At 48.7% G+C, this 24,491-nt stretch overlaps 1 protein-coding gene across 2 annotated transcripts in view; it reads right to left on the bottom strand.

The window, feature by feature from the left end:
• Nucleotides 1–17,673: 17,673 nt before the first annotated feature.
• The window catches only part of LOC126529638 (ninjurin-1-like), a 36,249-nt gene continuing 29,431 nt past the window's right edge, over nt 17,674–24,491 (bottom strand). For both annotated transcript variants that reach the window (XM_050177153.3, XM_050177152.2), the window contains exon 3: nt 17,674–19,386. In XM_050177153.3, the coding sequence (XP_050033110.1) occupies nt 19,171–19,386 (216 nt within the window). In that variant the 3' untranslated portion in view covers nt 17,674–19,170. The remainder of the gene's footprint in view (nt 19,387–24,491) is intronic.

The following is a 24,491-nucleotide window of genomic DNA, read 5'->3' on the forward strand; positions in this document are numbered from 1 at the left end:
GCGTCGTAAGTAGGGCCTCTGTCGTAGAGACGTGGCTGCTGTCGGGGCGCGAGTTCATAATCCTCAGTGCCCCTCGCCGCAGGATACGGGGAGAAGGATGCCACGTTTGGCTCGAAATCTCGTGGTAGGCGGAAGCTATGAGTGCCTGGATGTGCCTTTGTGCCTCGCCGAAGCAGCCCGTCGAATGGCTCGTCTTCGTACTCTGGCCTCGCAAAGTCGTTCGAAAGAGCGATACGACGACCGTCACGTACAAGTATCGTTGGAAAAAGGTGACTTGGTTCTTCTTTGGACACCGCAACGCAAGAGTGGATTGTGCCAAAAGTTCTTGTCACAATATTCAGGTCCGTTTGTAGTCATGGACCGCCTGAGCGAACTCACTTACGTCATAGCTCGCCTCCTGTGCAATGGTCGGCGATCAAGCCGAACTCAGCTGACTCATATTGCTCGCCTGAAGCCTTTCTACCCTGCTTGTCCATCCTGACTCGGCCCACGGGCTTCCCACCACAACTGTTACGAAGAGTTGCGAAGAAATGGTTTTATTTACAAGCGATGGATGATGATCGTAGCGTGATCGCAGCGCAGCCCGGCCTCTCCAACTCTTCGTTCTCTTCGTCTTCTCTTCTCTCTTCTTGTCCGCGCCTTTCGTATCCGTTACAATATTATCAATGTACCTGGTTCAGCTGATATAGTTCTGTATGCCGATGACACTAACATATTTTTCTCCGGTAATGACTTCTTGAACACCTTAGCAAATGCAAACAAATATTTGTCTGAACTAGCATTATGGATACATGCCAATGAGCTTTAGCTAAATGCAAACAAAAAAAAATTATAGTGTTTAAGCCTAAAAATAAAATTCTGAGCTTCGAGCCTGTCTTCAGTTTCAGATGAGAAAACATTGAACGTGTGAGGCCTGCACGTTTTCTTGGTGTGGTCTTCAGTGAGCAGTTAACCTGGACTGAGCATATTAATTACTTGCGTTCCAAGGTATCACGCTCAGTCGGACTAACGCATCAATTAAGGCTTCTTCTACAAACCTGCCTAAAAAAAACAACTATATTTTACCCTTACCCTGTCACTTCTCCACTACTGCTTACTTCTATGGGGTAGAACAACGTCTACGAACCTAAACTCCTTATTTTTCTTACAAAAAAAAAGTAATTAGAGCAATCCTTATAGTTCCCTACACTTCGTGTACACGAGAATACTGGTGACCACTGGGCCTTCTTAACATATATAAGTTAATAGCACTTCCACAGGCAATAGAGGCTCATTGCTTCATCCACAGCAAACCTAACCTTAGCTTTTGTTCAGTTGCACGGCCTGATGCTGTTTATGAACTCCGATGTCTCTCGCAAAACTCCTGAGGTTAGAACTAACTATGGGCTTCATACCTTTGAACATACCATTATAACTTTCTTGAATGACAACAAAGATATCGAAACACTAATGCACGAGTTCCCAAGTAAGATACTTTACAAAAAAGAGTTACGAATCTGTTACTCATGTCATAACACACAACTTATACCTACTGTAGTCTTAACGTGGCAGATTATTTACAACATTGCAGGATAACGGTGATTTACTTATTTATTGATCTTTGTGTGCCCTCTTTCCTGTTTCTTTTCACGGCTGTAATTTCAAAAAGTACTATCTCGAAACATTTATATACTGTACAGAATTGTGGATGGTCTTCTTTTGTGCGATTTTAATGTTACTTTAGAAGAAAGCTTGTTGCCTCAAATACACTGTTTGTCACCACGAGGAGGATAGGCCTCGTCAGGCATATACAGCCTTTAGCCTCCCTCCTGACGTGGCGATGTATGTTTGGATGCTGTATATAACATTGAAAAAGAGAATGAATATTCTTATTCTTCTTCTTCTACTCTCTTGAGCTCCCTGGGCGTCGCCACATTAGCCGCTTGACAGCTGTAATTATTCGTGATTGCCCTCAGAAGCATTACAGAAACTGCCGAACTTCCCTTACTACTAACGTGCAAGGCCAGAGATGACGCAGATATAACTGTAGAAGGAGAAGAGGAGAGGGAGAAGAAGAGGCAGTTCCCGTACAAGAGAGGGGGAGGTGACACGACAAGGCAAGGAAACCCCACTACTATACGACAGCGTTGGTGGGGACACAGAATAAGCTTAAGTTCAAGATACGGTAGAGTACGTTGCTGCTATTTCTGAAAAATAAACGACAAGTAAATATGTCAAGGGGGCAACATAATTAAAGGAAAAAACCAGTCAAAAAGACACAAAGGACAAGCGGAGAGGTTCACACCACAATGACTTGTTGTTGTGGTGTGAACCTCTCCTCTTGTCCTTTTTTTTTTTTACTGGTTTTTTTCCTTCAGCTATGTACCAACTGGCCCAACTGGATTTCAACCCTGGGGCAACATACGCAGGGCGAGTAAAAGCAGAGCTGCATTAATTAAAGCGCACCGCAGGGTCCAGGAGACACTACGGTAGCGGTCGACCGTCAAATCAACACTTCTGTGCCCACCGCGTTGGTTTTGCGGCTATGGCGTTGCCAGAAGTCGCGAATTTCATCCCAATCGCGGCAGCAGCATTTCGACGGGGACGAAATAGAAAACGCACGTGCACTTAGATTTTGGGGCACGTTAGATGACATCACGGTGTCAAAATTAATCCGAAGTCCGCCACTACGACGTGCCTCATAATCTGAGTATGGCTTTGGCACGTACAGCCCTTAATCCAATTCATGTTTAATACTTCTGCCACAATGCAATGTGCCATGTGAGGCAATGTGACGCAACCCTCTCAGGGGTTATAATATATAGCCTACAACAACGCCTGAAGCAAACACCTCTCCCTGTGTCTTCTGTGTACTACGCCGACGAACAGCACTGGTGCACGCAAGATAACCTTTAACATCAACTCACCGCTCTCGCCTTAGCCTAAACAATAAAGAAATTAAGCTTTAGCCGTCAACATCACCACTAATTTTCGCGAACCAAAGCATTCAGCCCGGTAAGCTTCGCTTACAACGATTGCCACAGTGCGTCGAATTCGCATAATTTTCCGCATAGTTATGGGCCTTCTCGGACCATTTCCTACATCTGCTTTAGGAAAGAAATGTGCTGCCATCGCTACCGATTACGCGACGCGCTAGGCAATGACCCGACAACTGGCGACCAGCTGTGTTACTGATGTAGTGAATTTTCTCCTCAGTGACGTAATTTTATTACACAGTGCCCCACTTCAATTGTTGACTCACCGAGGCCGTACCTTCGTGTCCAAAGTCATCGATGATATCCTTCACTGGTTCTCCACGCTGCACAAGATCACCGCGTTATACCATCTCCAGACGAACGGGTTCACCGAGCGCTTGAATCGGACCTTAACAGACATATTTTCAAAGTACACGTCGGCTTACCTCCGTGATAGGGACCTTGCACGTGTCATTCGCATATAATTCCTCCCTCCATGACATTGCTGCATACTCTTCTTTTTACCTTTTATTTGCACGTGAACCAACTTTACCGTTGGACACATTTCTTGCCGCCCCAGCAACTTCGATTAGTGAATATGCACGCGGCGCCATTGCCCGGGCTGCTCACGCGCGGTTTGATTGAAAACATCTTTATTTGCAGGATATTCGTAGAACTCGTGGGTGGGCCGCCTATTCCGGTAGCCTACTGGTTACTGCTGCTGCGCTGGCCCTCCCCACCAGCCAGTGCTGACGGTCAGGATCATCGCTGAGCAGAATAGCGTCCCACTGCTCTTTTGAGGGTTTTGGAACGGGATCAACTATGGGGTTAAATTGGCAAGCCCACACCTTGTGGTAGAGGTTAGCTACCTCTCCACAGTGTGGGCATTGCGGGGAGTATAGTGTAGGGTACCACTGGTGTAACTTAGCTGGCGTTGGGTATGTATTAGTTTGTAGTCTCCTAAGAGTGTTCCCTTCCAACTTATTACGCGCGGAATGTAACCCGCATTAGACTTGCTGCTTCCCAAGACAATCAGAAGTTCCCTTACGACCAGTGACACCGCGACTTACGTTTTCGTCCGGGTGCCCTCGTGCTACTTTGGTCCTTCTCCCGATGTCTGGGTCTTTCCGACACACTTTCTCGCTACACAGGCCATTAACGCGTCACGCGGCAAGCGCCAGTTCCCCAACATGTTCCATTCCATTGCCCAGCGATGTCGTCCACGTTTCGAGACTCGAGCATAACCACTCTTCCTCTGTTGTGGGTCCTTAGTGGCGCCAGGCCGGTGCTTCTGCCGCCGGGGGTGATGCTACGTGTAACTCTAAGACGACAATGTCGACCCTTTGGTTTAGCGGGACGTACCCATAAGCGGCCACTGCTAATCTGATGACGACAACTTGCCTTGCTTGGTGTTGGTTGGTTTCCTTGTTGTCTCGCTCATATACGGTTCGGTTCGGCTCGTTAGCTAGCCCCCACGGTGGGTTTGTGCCATTAATTGAGGCTTCATGATGATGATCATCATCATTTCATATTGTCCAGCTGGTGCTTGCTATCCCTTCTGAATACAACCGTAAATAGTTTCCCTACTGTGCCTTCATGTAACAATATGAATACAGTACTTGTGAGACGCTCCGCCATTATCGTAAATGCGAAATCGCGTCGCTTGAAATTATATCGAGCGGTTCTTTACGTAACACTGGTATTTCAACGTCATCTGTGCCCCGCGGGCGGCAAACAAGAGGAAGATCCCTCTGATCGGGTCACTTGACCAGTCCGAGCCAAGATGTGCTTTTGCGTAATGCTCGCCGTTTGTTGTCAATAGGCGGACAGTGAGCTTTGGCCTTGCGTGGAGTCTCAGCTTTCGAGTGGAGCAGGAACGTTGCCAGAGAGAGGGGGGAGGTAAAATGGGCACACGTGCCTCCCCCTTCGCGATATTTCTGTGTTCTATGATGCCGCTAGCACGCCCGCTCGAGCGGAGCTCTCGTGCAAAGACAAGAACAATAGAGATCGCCTTACACTCTCATTCTGCGTATTCTTTTAGTCAAGGCTGTGCGTTTATTTTAAACCGTTATTCACTTGAAGCAAATGCATTGTGAGCGACAGCCAGGAAAACTGCAGCACGTCCAACGGGCTCGTACGAGCACTGGCTTTCAGGCGCCCAATATCGCCATCAATTGCTTATGCAATCCTATTACCGAGTTATGACACCTTCTACTGTTTACAAAAATAGGCAACAATGCACTGTACTGGATTTTCTTTCATATAGCGCGACACTGCTTCAGCTGCTTGCAAAAGTTCAAAATTCATGTGCAAGTTGAAGTTTCGGTTATGTCTGCAAAACAGCATGAACCAAAAAAAAAAACTATCATTAGAATGTCACAGGCCTGCGTGGTACACGCAGCACAGTCACTGCGTAAGCTGGAGGAGCTGCTCCACAGGAGCTCTATTTCCGGCACCACGCACTACAGCGTCTTCGCGGCGAAGGCTCTTCGCGTCCTTTTCACAAGAAGGGTCTGAAGTGTCCGCCCGGCGTCGACGGCGAGCTGCGGCTTGTCCTGCTCTCTCCGCACAGCGGTCTACTGAGCCCGATGTTGCCTGTTTGTAGCTGCGGGCGTAGCTGTACGATTCGCTTCTTCAGCAGCGATTTGTACCTTGCGAGGAAGCGCCATAGCGATTACCGAAGAGTAAGCACAGGTATCCACGTGGCGCACATGTCATATCCCTTGACCCGTGACACGGTACGTTGATATCTTGTTGATGATGATGATAGTTCTGATTTATTGTTATTCCTTTCGAAACGGGGTGGTGACAAATAGTCACCTAGCCTGCTTGAGTTAACCTGGTTCAGCTGCATGCAGCATGCAACTGCTGTATGCAACTGCTACATCTTGGGACACCTGGTAGAATATAACAGAACTGCAGTGAAAAGTTTGTAGGTATTTATGCTGCGCGGCGCGCATGTGACATCGCGTGTCGAATGGCACGATACGATGCTAATAAGCATGATGATGATTTATTGGTATTCCCTTTGAAACGGGACGGTCACAAAGAGTCATCCAGCTTGCTTGAAATAATCAGTGATACCATACATGTTTTTCATTTCATCAACAATTATACATCTCCATAATGTTCTTTTTCTTTGTTAAGACTTCTCTATCTACCTTGCGCCGCTACTTATGCTGCATGGAAGGATGGACGGACGGACGGACGGACGGAGGCTATGAATGGAGGCTATGAGCGTGCCCTTTAGGATGGGACGGTGGGTTGCGCCACCAAGCTCTTGGTATTGAGTTGCCTAATGTCCAACTTATGTTAAATAAAGAAAAAAAGCAATAGAAAAAACCTACGAAGAATTCCCATCATCAAACTTTCTGAAGCCATATTGGGAATTTTCCTTTCGTACGCCTCCATTGTTTGTCGTTTCCCTACATTCACCGATCTTCCTTTCGTCTCCTACTAATCTCTATTGCGGACATGTTTACATTTTCCCCTGCCTTCACTGAACCCAGGGGCTTCAAGGATGCCATAGGTGCCCAAAGAGACCACTGGGCAGATATCTTCCCACTCTAGTAGAAAATTTTCCATCGCTTCCCTCTCTTTACCGCTGCAAGCACATGCTTCTTCCTTCTTATATCTCGCTTTATATGTGCATGTTCTAAGGCATCCTAATCTCGCTTCGAAAAGTATTGAGCTTCCCTTTGAGTAATCATAAATTGATTATTTCCTGACTTCGTTTTTCCCTCTTAAGTAGTTACCCACAGCCGGTTTCTTTTCCATTGCCGCCACCCATGAGATTATATCAGCCTCTCTGACTTTCCGCTTGACATTCTTCGTTGCCATGTTGCTCACCACATTGGTCGCATCCTTGCTGGTAAGCGTCCTGTTTCTTTACCTCCACTGTGAATCAATGTTTTTCCTGTACAAATATCTGAACACTCTCCCAACCCATTCACTTTCTTCCATATTCCTCAGTAGTTATTCCTAATCAATTTTGCTGTGAACTTCCCTCACTTCAAAACTTGCCCAACCTGTATCACCCTGGAAAGCTTCATTTGCAGTCTTCCCGTGAGTGCCCAATGCGAGGCGTCCCACTGACCTTTGGTTGCCATGGAGTCCTGATTGTACCCCTGATTTGAAGCAAACAGCCGCATTTCGAAAAGTAAGTCCTGGAACCATTACACCTTTCCATACACGCCGGAGCACCTCATATTTATTGTATCCCCATTGCGCTCTGTTTTTCATTATGGCGATATTTCTCTTCTCCTTTGCTATTATTGTTTCTCCTGTGTTTCCATATATCTGTTGCCTTCGTTTATCCATATACCAAGATATTAGCAGGATGGCGTTAAGGCCCCGTATCACAGAAAATCCGGCATCAGCGTCCTGAGTCCATCGTCGACCGTCTTTTCGCGTAATATCATTCCGAACCACGCATATACCCAAGCAAGCTGGCACTCCATGTAGCGCAAGGGAGTTACTGAACTTATTGAATTTCTGAAACTAAAATGCCTCAGACAAATTGTAAAGTACGAATTACACACAACCTACAAGCATGATAGCATCGGATTATAATATGTATACAAGAGAAAACATATTTCTGTAGCACGGAAGCTCAAACACAAACCCCTTTTCCAACGTTTCTACCATTCCTACAGCCGCGCGTCCGGTTCCTTGCAACAATTCCACATGGCGTTCGCCATCGCGTATCGCCACCCACGCAAGAGGCCGCGTTTATACCAGAAAATTCGCCTTCGTGCACGGCGCTCACCACCAGTGTTTCCCGGTGAACACTACGATTACACAAGCTGTAGTTACCGGGAAGCGTGAGAAGCAGACAGGGATCTTAGAATGCTGTCGCGTTCCACTCATAAAGCGCAACTTAAGGGTCCTTAAAATTTTGGTATTCTTTTACTTGAGGTATTTCCTGGCCTAGTATTGGCACTGTCCACTTTTTTCACTCAATACTGCTACAACTGCTTCATAGCTACATTCTACAACTGCTACTGCGACTGCTACAAGGTATGTCAGCTGGAGTAATAGTATGCAACCGCAATGCAAAAGGTGCATGTATAGACGCTACGCGGTGCGCATTTCACATGGCAAGGCAAGTGGGACGATACGATGCTAACGATGATGATCATGATGATGATTAACATCATGATGATGATTTATAGGCATACCATTTGAAACGCGGCAGACATATTCACCTAGCCCACTTGATTTAAGCAGGTATACAATATACTTTTTAGAATTCTTGTGTAGATCTCCTTAAACTTCTTTTTCTACCTCAAACCTTCTTTAACTTTTTTACCGCTACCCGTGCACCTTTCTTTTTTCCTGCTACATGGCGTTCTACCTGGTGCAATAAGGTACAATTGCGATGCAAAATGCGCACTTATCGACGTTGCGTGGCGGGCACGTCACACCGCCTGTCTGCTCACGCGCTGGGACGCGTTTATAGGGCATTTTTCCGCTGCATGCTAGCAGTACGCTGCACAGGAAACAGCGCCGAACTGGATGTCCTTATTGAACGATTGCACACGCTTGCCTGACTTTTGAATCCGTCACCTGAAATATCTGTAGCGCTTCGTTTTTCTTGTTTTGCTGAAAATCCTGCTCCCATGTGATAAAGAAAAAAGCGCTGGCCTGACTCAGTGGCCGAATAGCTGACTCCCGCGCGATGGGCCAAGGTTAGATGCTAGCGGGAACTGGCTATCTTTTTTCCGCTCATTCCCGGCGATAGCTGCTACTGACACGGGACGCCGGTGGCGGTGCACGCGGGGCCGGACACCATCGCCAGCCGAAACGCGATTGGAATGAGTCTATAACAGCTTACGTTGTAAAATATTTTTACGTTCGCAGACATCTTCGCTGTTTTGTTACAGTTTGGAATGCCATTAAATCCTTTCGGGTATGGCATATTAGTGTACGCTATGTCATTTTCAACGAAGAAATAACGAATATACCCAAGCAAGCTGGCACTCCATGTAGCGCAAGGGAGTTACTGAACTAATTGAATTTCTGAAACTAAAATGCGTCATCAAATTGTAAAGTACCCCTGCCATTAAACAGCTCATACGCTTGCGAAACTCTACGAAAGAGTTGTTGCATTATTCGGAGTTATGAAGTGTCTGGCATGCCAGTGCCCGAAATTTATTCAAGATTTTACGAATGCCCTTCAGTTTATCCGGTGCGATTCCGTCTCTACACCCAACTGTTTTCAAACGCTTCACTATGTGCGAGCTTAGTACTTGTGTGCTTGCTGCTATATATAGATCGACGTATGTTATTGCATGCTGCACCGGCTGAGCCGACGCCGGCGTTCAGCTGCGCGTACCGACGACCTCGGGCGTTATTCTAGACATGGGCGAATTTTCTAAATGTTGTCAAATTCTGCAATGCCGGCATTTCGAGCCAATCAAAGAGGCCGCGGCAGCCTTCTGAGCCAATAAGAGCCGGCAAGATGGCGCATTCAACACTATTGAGGGAAAAAAATGTCCAAAATAGCATTCAGTTTCCTAAAAGAATTTCTAGAGGGAACTATGGCGCCGCGATCGCTCACCTGTCATGGGAATGATCGCCAGCACGTGTACTTGTCCATTTCTCGTGCTTGTGGCTTATGGCGTTCTTGTCGTATTGTTTACTGTGCTTTTATCTGGCATTATGAGCTCAATTTTTGGACGAATCCTATTTTCCTAAATGCAGAAGGCACTGATACTCCGCACACATGCATAATCTCTGCGAGTTGTGGCATTCGTAACATAATTTGTTAAAATGGTCAGTTTGCAAAGTCGCAAATTCATTTGTAGCCAGACGGACGAAGTACGGACAAATCCACGTACTAAGCATCATTCCCATGCTGGCTGAATGCCCGAAGCTCCCGTATGCGATAGCGATAGAGTTCCATATTATACTGAATAGCACAGCTTGTCATACGGCTGCTTCGAGACTGAGACGCAGTCTTCATTGCTGGCTCTTCTCTGGCTGACATTCGATACCGACAGCACTGACTGACGCCGCCGCGCGAAGGCAGTCGCAGAACAGTTTTGAACAGTTTCGCTGTAAAATGTTGCGCTATAGTGCGTACTGTTGGGCCTGCCTTGGTAATACTCAGTCCGCCTCTGGGTCTGACCCCAATCTTCATTTCGTCCTTTGGTAGTGGTGGCATCTTGCTGCCCCGGATAATCTTGCTTTTAGCTTCTTTATGTCTATTTCGGTCCGGCAGCGTATCCTGGTCGTCAGGGTGGGCCACGGACGAGTTTGCGCCAAGACGCCCGGAAGCGTTCTTGTAAACGCGCCGTTTGGCGACCGTTATCCAGCCAGAATCTTTCCCAAAGCCTCCGGGGGCTAAATCGTCCCCATCGTCTTCACTCTCCATCGCACAAAAAGCGGTGAACTAGCGCCTACAGGCTAACGCAGGCCAGCGGCAGCAGCCCAGCGTCTCGTCGAGATCGGCGCCGTTGCGTTCAGCGTTAGGGTTAGCACTCAGTCCGTCGTGGTCGGACTAGTCAGTCCGGCGTGGTCGCAAAAGCCATATGGGCTGCAACGGGTATCAGTACGGCGGAAAGAGAATGGGACACTATGTGCCCCAATCCGATGCAAAATGTGATGGTGATCAGCACATCTAGTCACGAACACGCGGTTCGTTACGCTGCTGTGGAGAACATTACAGTCGCCGGGAAGCAGCATGAGGTGAGCGCGTATGTTGCTGCGCCGCACGCCACTTGCAAGGGGGTAATTCGGCGCATCGCAATCGAGGACAGACTTGGGGTCATTGACAGGAAGATCGTCAACCGGAGAAATCCACTCGCGCTCGGTGCCAAAAGAATCAAGAATACTGGAACTGTCGTGGTGTTATTCGAGGGATATAAGGTCCCAAATTACGTTGCGTATGGGGGCACTCTGATCAGGTGCACGCTTTACCACAAACAGATGAATGTTTGTTACACCTGCGGACGCCTTGGACACCGCTCCGATGTCTGCCCGTCACCAGAGGAAGTGGTATGCAGGGGTTGTAGAGCAACCAATCCTGATGAACATCACAGCTGCGATCCAAAATGCAAGTTATGCGGCGAGGCCCACCTCACCGCGGCTAAGGAATGCAAGAAACGCTTCCAGACGCCGTACGTAGTTCGACGCAGAAGGGGAGAACGCGCTCGCAACGCTGAGCGGAAGGAAAGAAGCAAGCCATCACCACCCTTCAAGGATGAGCAACACTTTCCAGCTATCTCCGGTAAAGGCACCCACGCTCTCAAGAATCGGACTTATCGGCCCCATCCGGCACCCGAGGCCGTTCCCAATCCAGAGGGCGATCCAGATCCCGGGGGCGCTCCATATCCCGGGGGCGCTCCAGATCCAGAGGACGGACAGCGTCTAGAGGGATGAGAATACGCATCAATTCCGGAAGCCGCATTAGGCCCGACAGCCGCACCAGGTCCAGTTCCAGACCCAGAGGGCACCAGACAGGACCGGTTCCTGGATCGTCGAGACCAACCACCTGGGCTGACATTATCCGTGGAAGACAAGCAGAGGTGAGGTCGGGGGCATCCTCAGAGCATGCGACAGGAAACGCGCATCAAATAGCACAACTTGAACGCGAGAATGCGAATATGAGGGAGGTTATTAAAAAGCTTATGTCCGAAATCGCGGAGATCAAACACGCGAGAGGAACGCGTCCTCCGCCTGCGTCCGCTCCGTTGGAAACACCCCAACCTATGGAGGTTCCTACAGCGGAGGGCGAACAAGATGAGGCGAGACCCTCTAAAAAACGAGCAGTGGCTTGGGAGCAGGATAGCCTTCCGGGACGCGCAAGGTCAGAAATTCGCGGAATGTTTTCAGCGCTAAGCAACAGCTTAAGGCAACTGGCGGAGAAGGTCTCCCAGATACAAAGCGAGATGGCCTTTCAAGCTGAAAGTATGAACAAACGTGTGTCCAAAATAGAATCGTTCCTAGAGAACGTAATGTTGCCAATCCCTGGTCCTAGCGTCAATGTCGTACCACATACTACCATTGGGTCCCCTATAACTGGGGACAATTCATCCGCAGAATATGGGGACAAAAGTAGACAGCAACAAGACGGCGGGCTCAAATGAACCTTTTCGCATTTGGCAACGGAACTGCAGGGGCTTTCTTAAGAAGAAAGCGCCTCTGCAGCAGTACATTCGCAGCAATTCCGAAAAACCACATGTAATCCTTATTCAAGAAACCCTATCTACTGAAGTCAATTTGTCGGGATATCAATCGATTCTTGGTCAAACTGGGAGGAGAGGTGTATGCACCCTTGTAAGTCGTAAGCTCACATATATCCCTCACGACCTGGGGATGGCCACCTCTAAGGCAGAGCATGTGATGATAGAAATCATACCAGGCCGATTGAAACGTCAGAGTGTTTTCATTCTTAACGTGTATAGTAGCCCCAATGACCTTCGCCAGCGTTTCAAAGCACTTCTAAGGAAGGCAATCAACCTCGCCGGGACTAATCCGTTGGTGATAACCGGGGACTTCAATGCCCCGCCCTACGCGTGGGGCTACATGTACAACACGGTCAAGGGAAAGGAATTATGGCAGAATGCTACAGACTTGGACCTAACGCTCGTCACTGATAAGTCTTTTCCGACCAGAATGGGAACATCGTGCAGGGACTCGACTCCGGATTTAACGTTCGTCAAGAATTTGTCAAAGGCGCAATGGACTAACACTGCTGTTGATCTTGGCAGCGATCATTATATCCTCGCTACACACTTTCCAACAGCACCTAAGAGGCCGAAGGAGTTCTTCTTCACGGATTGGGACAAGTTCCGCAAGATAAGGAATGAGCGCCAACCTCCAACCACCAGACTGAGCCTTGAACAGTGGATGGACCAGATCAGGGAAGATATCAAGAGTAAAACTCACAAAATATGCACGGACCTTCCCGTGGAAAAGATGGATAGTCGCCTAGCCCATCTACTAGAGGCTAAGCAGTCACTCCTCAATCGATGGAACGGCCAACGGCTAAATCGCAGACTACGCAAAAAGATTGCTGAACTCAATAAAACCACAGAGGAGTACTGCCACACCCTCTCAAAGCAACAATGGGACGAGGTGTGCAACTCAGTTGATGGTCAGATGCGGAATGGTCGAAACTGGAATCTTTTAAAGCATCTTCTGGACGACATCAACACAAGGTCCAACCAGCAGCATATGATGGCAAAGCTTCTGCATACAGCCACAGGAACCAAGACCACGGAGGAAGTCCTGTAGACCCTGGTGGAGAAGAACCTCTCCGTTGGTCCCCGGCAAGGGACATCGGTCGCCTACGCAGACTACCTTGGGCCACGCAACTCCGAGCTGGATGCAGACATCAGCATGGAAGGGGTTAGGAGGGCGCTGCATGAGCTTAATAGCAAGTCTGCTTCTGGTCCCGACGGCAGCACAAATAGGACCCTCCCTAACCTGGACGATCACTCGATAGAATACCTGACAGAAGTCATCAACGAGACATGGAAGGAAGGCAAGGTCCCGGAAGCATGGAAGCGGGCACTTACAGAACTGATCCCCAAACCTGGCAAATCATCAAGCCTGGACAACTTACGACCAATATCGCTCACATCCTGCGTAAGCAACGTCGCGGAACATGTCATACTCAACAGGCTCACGAGGTTCATCGAACACAAGGAACTCTACCCCCACACGATGATTGGCTTCAGGGCAGGTCTGTCCGCACAGGACGCCATGAAGCTCATCAAGAGTCAGATAATCGACAATGACACGCGGGACACTCGGGCCATCCTTGGACTAGATTTGGAGAAGGCTTTCGATAAGATAGCCCATCAATTTGTACTGCAATCGATATCCGAGCTTGGTCTGGGCGTAAGATTCCATGATTATGTCAGGTCATTTTTGCACCGAAGAGCGACTCTACGCGCTGGAGACATGATCGCGGAAGAGGTGGAGCTTGGAACAAGGGGCACTGCACAGGGCTCGGTGAGCTCGCCCACTTTGTTTAACCTGACCATGATCGGCCTTTCCAGAACACTCTCACGAGTCGAGGGCATCAGGCATACCATCTATGCGGATGACATTACCATTTGGTGTGTTGGAGGAAGTGACGGACAGATTGAGAGTGCGTTACGGGAGGCCATCGAGGTCACGGAGGGCTATCTTCGACCCACGGGATTAAACTGTTCAGCTAAGAAGTCAGAGCTTTTACTCTACCGCCCCTTAAGAAGAGGTCGTAAGCCCATGGGCTGGAGACCACTGTCTGACAGCGCCATTTGTCTTCGCACGGGCAAGGGAGACAAGATTCCTAGGGTTGACGCAATAAGAATACTCGGCATGGTGGTCGAATCTACTGGCTGTAACGCGCAAACGATAATCAAGCTCAGGACCAAGACAGACAACGCAGTACGTCTCATCCGAAGGGTGGCTAACCGCCATCATGGCCTTAAAGAGGACAATCTGCTACGGTTGATTAACGCCTTTGTGCTTTGCCACTTTACCGGCGTGGCGGCTATGCACAGATAGCAAAGAGCAGAGAGGAACAAACTCAACACGTTGCTCAGGAAAATAACTAAGCGAGCCCTGGGTATACCGATCTTCACCAAACCCAATCGCCTCCTCCAGCTAGGTGTGCACAACACTCTGGAGGAGATCGAAGAGGCTCAGGAAAGAGCGCAACTTGCCAGACTCTCCACGACCGCCGCCGGTAGGAGGATATTACAAGAGCTCGGCTACCCACCATCTGAAGAAGCACCAAGAAAATGCCAGTTACCACGGGACATACGAGATTTGATCTCCGTATCGCTGATACCAAGAAATGTACACCCTGAATATAACAAGGGTAGAGGGAAAGGGAAAGCAAGAGCTTCAACCATACTCAAACAGATCCAGACAGAGGGGCGTAGAGCCTGCTTTGTTGACGCGGCCGCATATCGGAAGGGGTGCTCCTTTTCTGCAGTAGTGGTGGATTCCAAACAGCGACTCACGAACTGTGCATCTGTACGAACCGGAGATCCGGCGATAGCCGAGCAGGTGGCCATTGCCTTGGTGATGCTTGATGACAGCAGCGACGTCATCTACAGTGACTCACGGTCAGCCGTTAGGGCATTTCAGTGTGGAGTGATCTCAGAACAGGCTTTTGGGCTGCTTCGTAAGGCAGGTCCGGATAGAATCAAGTATCACTCGCTTACTTGGTTCCCAGCCCACGTTGGGCACATGGCGGGTGTCCCCACGAACCTCAATGAGACGGCCCACGCTGCCGCGCGCGCACTGACTGACCTCGCTGGCGCTGTAACGGCCGAAGAGAGAGTTATGCATGGTAGGGACGCGCCGGCCACTTATAATGAACTTCTTAAACACTTCTATCTGTCGCGGCGACAATACCATCCTCCTCACCCCAAGCTCACTAGGCCTCAGGCACTGACATTCAGACTGTTGCAGACAGAAACCTATCCCAACCTGTTCACGTTACATGCGATATATCCGGAGATTTACACTGATGACGCGTGCCCTGCTTGCGGGGATAGATCAACACTTTCGCACATGCTCTGGGGATGTATCTCTATAGCAAGCCCCGACCTCAGCTCAGCTAGGTGGGAGGCGGCCCTCCGCAACCCACTCCTGGCTGAGCAACGTTGGGCTGTCCAGCAGGCCCACGATGCGGCTGGCAGGCTAGGCCTGTCGGTCCCGACGTGGGAGCGGCCCGCGACGTGCTAATACGCGTTCTGCAGGACTGTAAAATAAAAGTTACTCAATCAATCAATCAATAGTGCGTACGAAATGAGACCGCTTCACGTGGATGGCGTGTTTCTTCTTTCTTTTCTTCTTTTTTCTTTTGCGACGCACGCACTACGGTGAAACGCCTACGAGCGGCGCTATTGGCTGAGCACCAGCCTCTTAATTATGAGGACAAAGTTCGGTCACATCCAACACGCGTTCATTGTGAGTTAATTCATAATGAAACCCCGCCGTTGCCTTAGCGATACTCTCGTTTCACGAACACCTGTGAGTAATTCCAATGCAAGGATAATCTGCAAAACGCTAAAAATTACAGACGCGGGCTATTTCTTACGAGTAAGTTGTGACAGAGAAGTCAGCTTTCAAGGTGCCTGCTACGTACGCGGTCTTTGCATACGCCGTCAATTGTAACCTGTGTGTGTGGTTGTCTCTTTCGCGCCACTGAATAAAGCGCAAGTGATGGGAAAGTTCCAACAGAAGCACTGTGCACAGCATTCGTGCACGTTTCTCTTTTTTTTTCCTGCTTTGATAGTGTCTGTTTACGATTCCAAGTCGCTACACTTGCGCCTACTTCTGAGTAAACATTTTCTGTGGAGTTCGGTTGTCGGGTGTCACGCCTGTTGCTCCTTGTCCTCGATGGCGAGACCAAAGCTGGCCGTTCGGCACAGCAGTAAGCGTTTCCTGTCAGCTACTGTGCACCTCGATTCACACAAGGCGTTTTCCGAATAACATGCACAAAGTCACGGGAAAAAAGTAGGATCCCCTAGGTGGAAGAAATTAATTGTGCGTCGCCAAGCATCCACGTCAGGCAGCTGCCGACCTTGTTGTTCAAGATAATTATATGGCAAACCTTATAGACGCTATGTCAACAGCTTAGTTTTCTCTCGAAAGTATTGACTGTCTTTGAAATGATAACATTGCGTTTGTTTACACTCTGCAGGTTATTCCTAGCGTCCCTCTATTGTGAGCTTCAGTTGCTGTTTTGCGCAGACATTTCGAGGCGCGCAGTCGGTCTGTCGCAAGGAGTCTTTAAAATACGAATGGCCTATCTATCTATATAATTTTTTGAGTAAATGAATTAAATAACGTGTCACAGACAAATTAATCGGGTGTTGTCAAGGGCAGCACGAAACTTTAGAACCAAAGCAGCCACATTAGCTTCTTAACACGGAAAAAGGACATGAACCGCGGAGCTTTTTAGATAGGTGATCAGTTAATAACAGCTTAAAACAGATTCTGTTCGAAAATAGGAAATCCATTATTTTTGGCGTAGCGTATCCTTCACTATTTCTGCAGAAAGCACGTCCTTGGTCGAAGTCTTTTTAGGATTTTCTTCTCAGCACGGAAATATTGACGCTTACCCCCCAACATGCCTATCGACGCAGTCTCCGTTGGCCGTAGTGAAAGTGCATCAGGTGCACCGTAGTAGGGCAACGCTATGCTTCTAACTCCGAAGTGCCCCACCTTGTGATTGACTCAGCGATCAGTGCTTGATTGTGCGTGCACCAGTGCAAAGTATGAACTTCTTTCTTCCTTCTCATTTTTCAATACATTTCTCCTTCTCCCATTTATAGGGTAGCCTAACGAGTTCAGCATGGTTAACCTCCCTGTCTTTCCCTCAGGACTTCTCTTTCTATCTACTTTGAATCTGTGGTACGCCCGCCTTGCAGCATTGCACTATGTGCCACAAGCATACTATATTCTTACCTGCACCGTGGTTAATAATACGACTTAGCCTCGGCATCTGTTTAATGGTTCCAACTTTTAATTCGGTGGCAGTCAATAGTACGTTACGATAGTACTCTCCAGTCTGCCTCTGGAGCCATATTGTAAAATTATCCATTCTATAAGTTCCATTTTTCATTTCTTACCATTCATCACGTCCAGTGGCCGAAACCGGCGATAATGATGGCATCCAAACCCATGACGAAAGGCGAATGGAATGCAAATTGAATGGCTATAAAATAGGCTTCTCGGTGGGCCTTTCAATAAATTCTAGAGACACGAATTAAAACTGAAATTTATTCCAAGTATGATATTACAGAGTTCATCATCATCCTTGCCCCCATTGTCATCCTTTCAGCCCACTGCAAAGCAAAGGCTTTTTCTAGCAACTTCCACATAGCTTCACTCTGCGTCAATCGAGCCCAGCCTGTGCATTTAAATTTCCATATATAATCACGTCATCTTATCCTCTGCCGCCTTCGAGGGAGCTGTCATTCTTTTGGCACCCGATAGGTGTTCACACAAGTAGGTTTTGCTGAAGTAAAACTGTGTCATTTGGCGGTTCACAGTTTTCAAGATTGCACATGTGGTGTTTAGTATGTTTCTATGCAAAATGCAGCACACTCACCAGTGACGATCTGGTCCACTAAGTTAGCGCTAATTCCAACAAGTATCGGGTTTTTGCATATTGTGTAGCACACAACCGGGAGACATTGCTTAAATGAAAAATCTAATTGTGGGGCTGGAAGTCCCGAAACTGCAACTGCAGCGTCGGATAAATTTCGACCAATGTGTTTCTTATAAACATGCACCTGAATCTAGGTACACGAACATTTTGCATTTCGCTGCCATCGAAATGCATTCGCCGCGGCTGGAAGTTGAACCCTCGAAGTCGTGTTCAACAGAAAAGCGCCGAAGACACTGATGAGCCACCACGGCAGTCCTGACGTCGTTCACCTAAGAAGAACCCAGAGTTTAACTCGTCTCCTTTTCACATCTCCCCTGAACGGTAAAGTGCAACTTTTGGTCTAAATATTCGGAAAAGGCGGTAAAAGCCATTGGGAAAAGGCTGACGATGCCTTTGTAAGCCGAATTGTTTCTTATCAGCGATAAAATACGTGGGAGCGATATTGTTGCAGGCCACGCGGTACTCATGGAGTGTTCTTAAGGTGTACTGACATGACATGTTGTTAATTTATTGCGTTAAATGAAGTTCCTACACCTGCAAACGCCATGAGAAAAATACTAGCATCACATAGCGCGGCCCAGATATTTTATTTTATTGATTTTTCTACAGCCAGTTTCGGTTCCGTTTTCCAGGAAGTTACTGTGTCGTGACGTCATGACACAGCGTGGCCACGTAGGAGCAGGACATTGTGAGGTTTTGACATTCGCTGCAGCTTTCTCAGCCACCTGCAGTTCTGTAGGCCATGTTGTGCCATATCAGACGACCGAGCGAGCTGCAGCAAGTGTCAAAACGTTACAATGCCTTGCTCCCACGCGACCTCCTCCTGCGTCACGAAATCACCATAAAGTACAAAACCATACCGAAATTGGCAGTAGAAAAGCTATTCCATCAAATCATTTAGGGCCCCGTGAGGCTTGCGAGCATTTTCGCTAGGTTTAGACGTTTCAGACCTTCATTTAATGCAACCGATTAACAAGCGAAAATATCACGTCAGCGCGCCTTTAACATGTCGGGAAATCAGCAACGTCGCCAGCATAAAACACGTCTCCTTCCAGCGCGCACAAAGAAAAAAAGAAAGCGACAAGTTCATCGCGGAACCAAAGGCTGGGCCTGGCTTGGCCGTCGCTGGAAGGTGGTGCCGTCGTTGCTGCGGCTGTCGAAGGAGGCCGTCAGGATGTTAAGCACCGTGACGGCGAAGACGGCCGCGGTGGCCACGTTGTTGAGGATCTCGGCCATCCGGTGGTTCTTGTCCTTGTTGAGGTTGACGAAGCCCAGCACCAGGAAGACCATGCCCACCAGAATCTGCGCGGGAGATAAAACCGCGGAAGAACTCAAAAGCAGTTCATGGGTACAATCACGGAAAGGATACCAATAATACTCAGCTTACTTGAAAAAGAAAACGGGAGAACGTATATACATACACATATCGGTCAAATGGTCGCGGCACATTCGCATAAAAAAAGCTGATCATTCTCTGCAGCTAGGTCATCAGATTCCTTATCCAGTATTATGATAGAAGAATGGCGTCTGCAATGGTCTCTTAATGTTATTTGGTAGGCAGGGGGGAGGAGGAGGAGGAACTTTATTATTGCAGAAACCGTTGCGTGGTTTATTCCTGGGTGGTTCCCTCTGACAGGGCTCCACTGGCGATCGTGGCTCGCCAGGCCTGGTCGAGGGTCGCCAGTTGGCTTCCCAGGTCCAGTTCAGAGAGTCTCGCCTCCCAAGACCACGTAGTGAGAGTGTGTGTTGTGACTCGTGGCGAAATCGCGTCGCCCGGACGGTCGGTACATTCGTGTGTTATTAATAAAGAGAAAATCAGACATCCACCCATTCGTAGCAATTGCTACAAAGGAAATCCATGCGGGTTCCTCGAAAGAAAGGCCTCAGAGTTGAAGAAAAATTCGTACTGATCCGGGATGAATTTTCTTTTTCTTCAACTATGAGGCCTTTCTTTCGAGGAACCCATATGGGTTTCCTTTGTAGCAATTGCTACGAACGGGTGGATGTCTGATTTTCCCTTTATTAATTACTTCTCTCCACCTTGCGGGTTTCCGCAGAACTACTACGTCAAACATTCGTGTGTTATGTGCGCGAGTGTCGCTGTGTGGTTGCTACACCAGGGACATGCCCGGGACGTATAACTGTCTGGGGAGATTGCGTGTAGGCGAGAAAAGTGTGGGTATGTGTTAGTTTGCAGGCGGCGCCAGTCCCTCGCCTCGAGTTTATTGGGAGCTTTGTGTGGGGGAGCGTATTGCGTTCTTCCGAGACGTTGGTCCTGTAGTATTTGTTGACATGTCGTTAGTAACCCGTCGGTCGCTCATCGGTCTGTCGGGGGCTGAAGAACGGTGTGGTCTGCCGCTAGGCTAGTGAGACCTCGAGCTGCGCAGTCCGCCTCTTCTTTCACAACACTCGTGAAAAGAAATATCTCGGCCACTGAACACGACCTAGAGCCGAGAGAGATCGAGAACGCATTTGTCGAAATTCTAACCGGAAAACAAAAGGACCCTAGTCTATTCCTTCTAAATTCATACAGCTCACCCAGGCGAAGGAAGGTGAGGTTCAGGGCTCTGCTTCGCAAAGCCCTCAATATTTGAAGCAACCAGCCACTCTTGATAGTGGGGGACTTTAATGCACATCACCAGGAATGGGGGGAAGGGGGGGGGGTACCCACACCAAAGCCTGAAAGGCAGACAGCTGTGGGAAGATACGCATGACCTCGGGGTCACTTTGCACACGGACCCCGAGAGTTCAACCAGGGTTGGCAATAGCGTTAGTAAGGATACATCTCCAGATCTAACATTCTCGTAAAACGTAAAAGGTCTAGAATGGCACAATTCGGATCAATATTTTGGCAGCGACCACTACATAACCATTTCCATACTGAAAGACGGCATTAAAACGCGCAGGGTTCGCGCGCCGGCCGTCGTTGAGTGGGTTGAGTTTAGAGATATCAGGAGGGCGTAGGAACCAGGGCCCATCAGAAACATCCAGGAATGGGCGACGGCGCTCAAGTCGGACGTTAGAGAGGCGACAAAAACGATCGAAGGGGATAACGCCCTGGAGATTGCGGACAGCCGTCTTCCGCATATGTTGGAAGCTAAGGCACGGAGCGTCGTCTCAAAAAAAGAGAAATGGAACCGCAACCTCAGAAGGAGAATTGCGAGGCATAATAAGGAAATATAAGATTATACTTTCAAGTTATGCGAACAAAACTGGGGCAACAAGTGTGACGAAATTGAGGGCAGCATGAACCTCTCCAAGATGTTTGACGTAATAGTCCTGCGGAAACCCGCAAGGTGGAGAGAAGTAATTAATAATGGGAAAATGAGATATCCACCCAAAGGTAGTAAATTGCTACAAAGGAAACCCGTACGGGCTCCTCGAAAGAAAAGCCTCGCAGTTGAAGAAAAATTCGCCCTGGTCCGGGACGTGGAGCATCCTCCGGCACTTGTTGGACCCCGAAAGCTCGAATACTCAATCCGGTATAAGATTGGTAAAAGCGAGGCACGCGTTCGAAGGGAATGTTGATTATTTTATGAGCAAATTAACTGAGATGTACGTGGGGCAAACATCGCGAACTCCACTTTCCGACTATGGTGGAGCACCTAACGAGTCGTTGGACGCCCCCATCACACAAGCGGAAGTGAGGGCAGAGATTGTAAAACTTAAAGCGAAGTCGGCTCAGGGCCCTGACGGGGTAACGTACAAAATGCTCATGAACTTGGACGATGACTCCATTAGGTATCTAACGGAGTACATATGGAGGAATGTTGGAGTTAAGTTTTGATGTTCTTTTCTCCTTGAAGTCGACCAAAGTCTCTTCAAGGTGATTATCGGCGTTGATGAAGCAGGAGGCAGGTTGGAGGTAACAAAACTTGAAGATATATTGCAACGGAAATATTTACACAGTCAAATACAGGGTTAGCAAAAGAACACTGATACAAAACACACAAGTAAACAGCGCCTTACTCTTCTACTTTTTCTTAAGTTAGAGCCTAGGACCACTGCCACTACATACGACCAACCGAGTCTCACTGTTGCACCACTAAGTGGTTACGGCCCAGACTAGCGTTGCATCGTACGGAGTCTTACTGTTCTATCAGGTTTAGTGATTACAGCCTAGACTGAGGACCAAGCACCTCGTCTCGATTGTTATAGTCGGAAGAGACAAAGAAAAGGGGCGGTAGGGTCGTCAGCCCATCCCACGGAAGCAGTTGCCAATGAGAGTTGACAGTTTCTTAAGCCACAACCCAAAGGGATGGGCTAACTCTCAAAAGTAAATGTATTGGAAAACAACCCTGTTTTCCCTCTTCCCACAGCTTCGTTTCCCTCTCCTATTTACACGTGGCCAGTGACGGCCTCGGCAAACACGCCAGGCACGCACGATTTATTGCGGCCATCTCGCACCTCAGCGGCGTTTCTAGCCAGCAGGGGGGTCGGGCGCTGGTGTCCCAACACCGCGTACCGCAGTCCCCCTCAAGGTCTTTCCTTGTAGAAAAATAATGACCGCTGGCGGCATCCGGACTCGGTGTTCTTAAACGAAGTTCTCCGAACGCGGCCTCCGCATGCGTCCCGCGCCCCTCTCTACGGCGCGCACTGCAAGTTGTAACACGACACCAAGCGGGCTCTCCACAGCGCTCAAAACAAGATGCACGTGGCTGCCGCCCGAATGCGTCGGGGCGTGAACCCCCCCGCTCCGTACGCGCAGCGCGTGGTCAACATTGCTAGCAGCTGCGTCTCTAACCAGGGGACTCGGGAGCCGGCGCCACAATGTCGCGTATACCACCGTCCCACTCGAGGTTTTTCTGCGTGGCCCTATTATGACCATCGGCGGAATGTCAACACAGCGCGCGTAAGAGCATGTTCTCCGAAATCCGTTTTCCGCCTTCGCACCGCGCCCCCCCGGCGCGCGCCTCGGCTCGTCACCCGACACCACGCGGGCTGTCCGACCCCTCAAAAACAGAAACGGTTGCTGCCCGACGCGCTGGGGGGTGGACGCCTCCCCATTCACAAAACACATGGGCAACTCGCGGCACTGCAAAAGTATGTACAAAACAATCATGCAGCCCTACACCGTCCATTCTGCATGCTCGAGAGATGAGCGGCCTAACAGTTGGGATAAAGGCGAGCTCCCACAAGAGTGGAAGAGGGCAAGCATTATTTTAGTACCAAAACCCGGGAAGCTTCCGCTATTGGCAAACTTACGGCCAATTTCCGTAACTTCATGCGTGGGGAAATTGGTGGAAAACGTCGTCCAGACCAGGCTAATGGGCTTCATGGAGCAGGGCGATCTGTGGCCACATGAGATGGTCGACTTCTGACCTCACATGTGTACGCAGGACGTCATGCTCCAAATCAAACATGATATAATAGACTCAAGGTGTAAAGATGCAAAAGCAATTCTGGGGCTGGACCTCACGAATGCTTTCGACAACGTAAAGCACGAGGCGGTCCTGGAAGGGCTGAAAAAAATTATTATACGTACCAGTGCATACCGCTACATCAGGGACTTCTTGACGGGCAGAATTGCGTGCATGAAGTTCCAAACTCTGGAATCCCCCACAATTGAGAACTCCCCGATCAATTGGCAAAGCTCGAGGATTAAAATTTAGTATATGTGCGGACGATATCACCTTCTGGGTCAACCGCGGAAGTGATATGGCGGTCGAAAGCCTATTCCGGGCCACCACGGACATCATAGTCTGTTATGCGGCCGAGAGAGGCCTAATGTGCTCGGCGCAGAAATCATAATTGTTTATATACAATCCGAAGCTCTTAATGTGCAAGGCAGCGTCGGAGATCAAAATTAATGTGGCGTGTAAGGAGGTACCAATAGTTGAGGAAATCAGAATCTTGGGCTTGATTCTCCAGTGACACGGCCATAATGGCGAGACCGTAAAGAGGCGGCAGAATCACGCGATGCACACCTTCAGCCTAATAGGCCGGTGGCCAGCAAAGGCCGAGGGTTAAAGAAGAAAAATTTGACTAAACTAATGCAGGCGTATATCTACAGCCCAGTGAGCTACGCAACGCCATATCTCGATTTGACAGCGATGGAAAGAGAAAATATTGATTCTCTAATGAAAATGCGTAAAACGAGCGCTGGGACTGCCCATGCGCACATCCACAGAGAGACTGATAGAAACACAAAACAGTTTCCAAAGGGAAGGCGTTGGCACTAGTGAGTTTCAAACCTACGAGCCCACGCTCAGAGGCCCAGTGTCTTACCCACTGGGCTAAACACCCACACTTGCAGAAGATGAATATATCTGAACCATATGAATGTGTTGTACCGGTGGTACAAAACAAATGTCAAAGGAGAGCAGTTTCTATGAAGGCTTCGTTGAAAGATTTCGTGATAGTGGAATAAAAGCCATCTCTCGGACTACATGTAGAGCCAACTTGGA

Source organism: Dermacentor andersoni, chromosome 9 (genome assembly GCF_023375885.2).
Source record: "Dermacentor andersoni chromosome 9, qqDerAnde1_hic_scaffold, whole genome shotgun sequence".
NCBI classification, from domain to species: Eukaryota; Metazoa; Arthropoda; class Arachnida; order Ixodida; family Ixodidae; genus Dermacentor; species Dermacentor andersoni.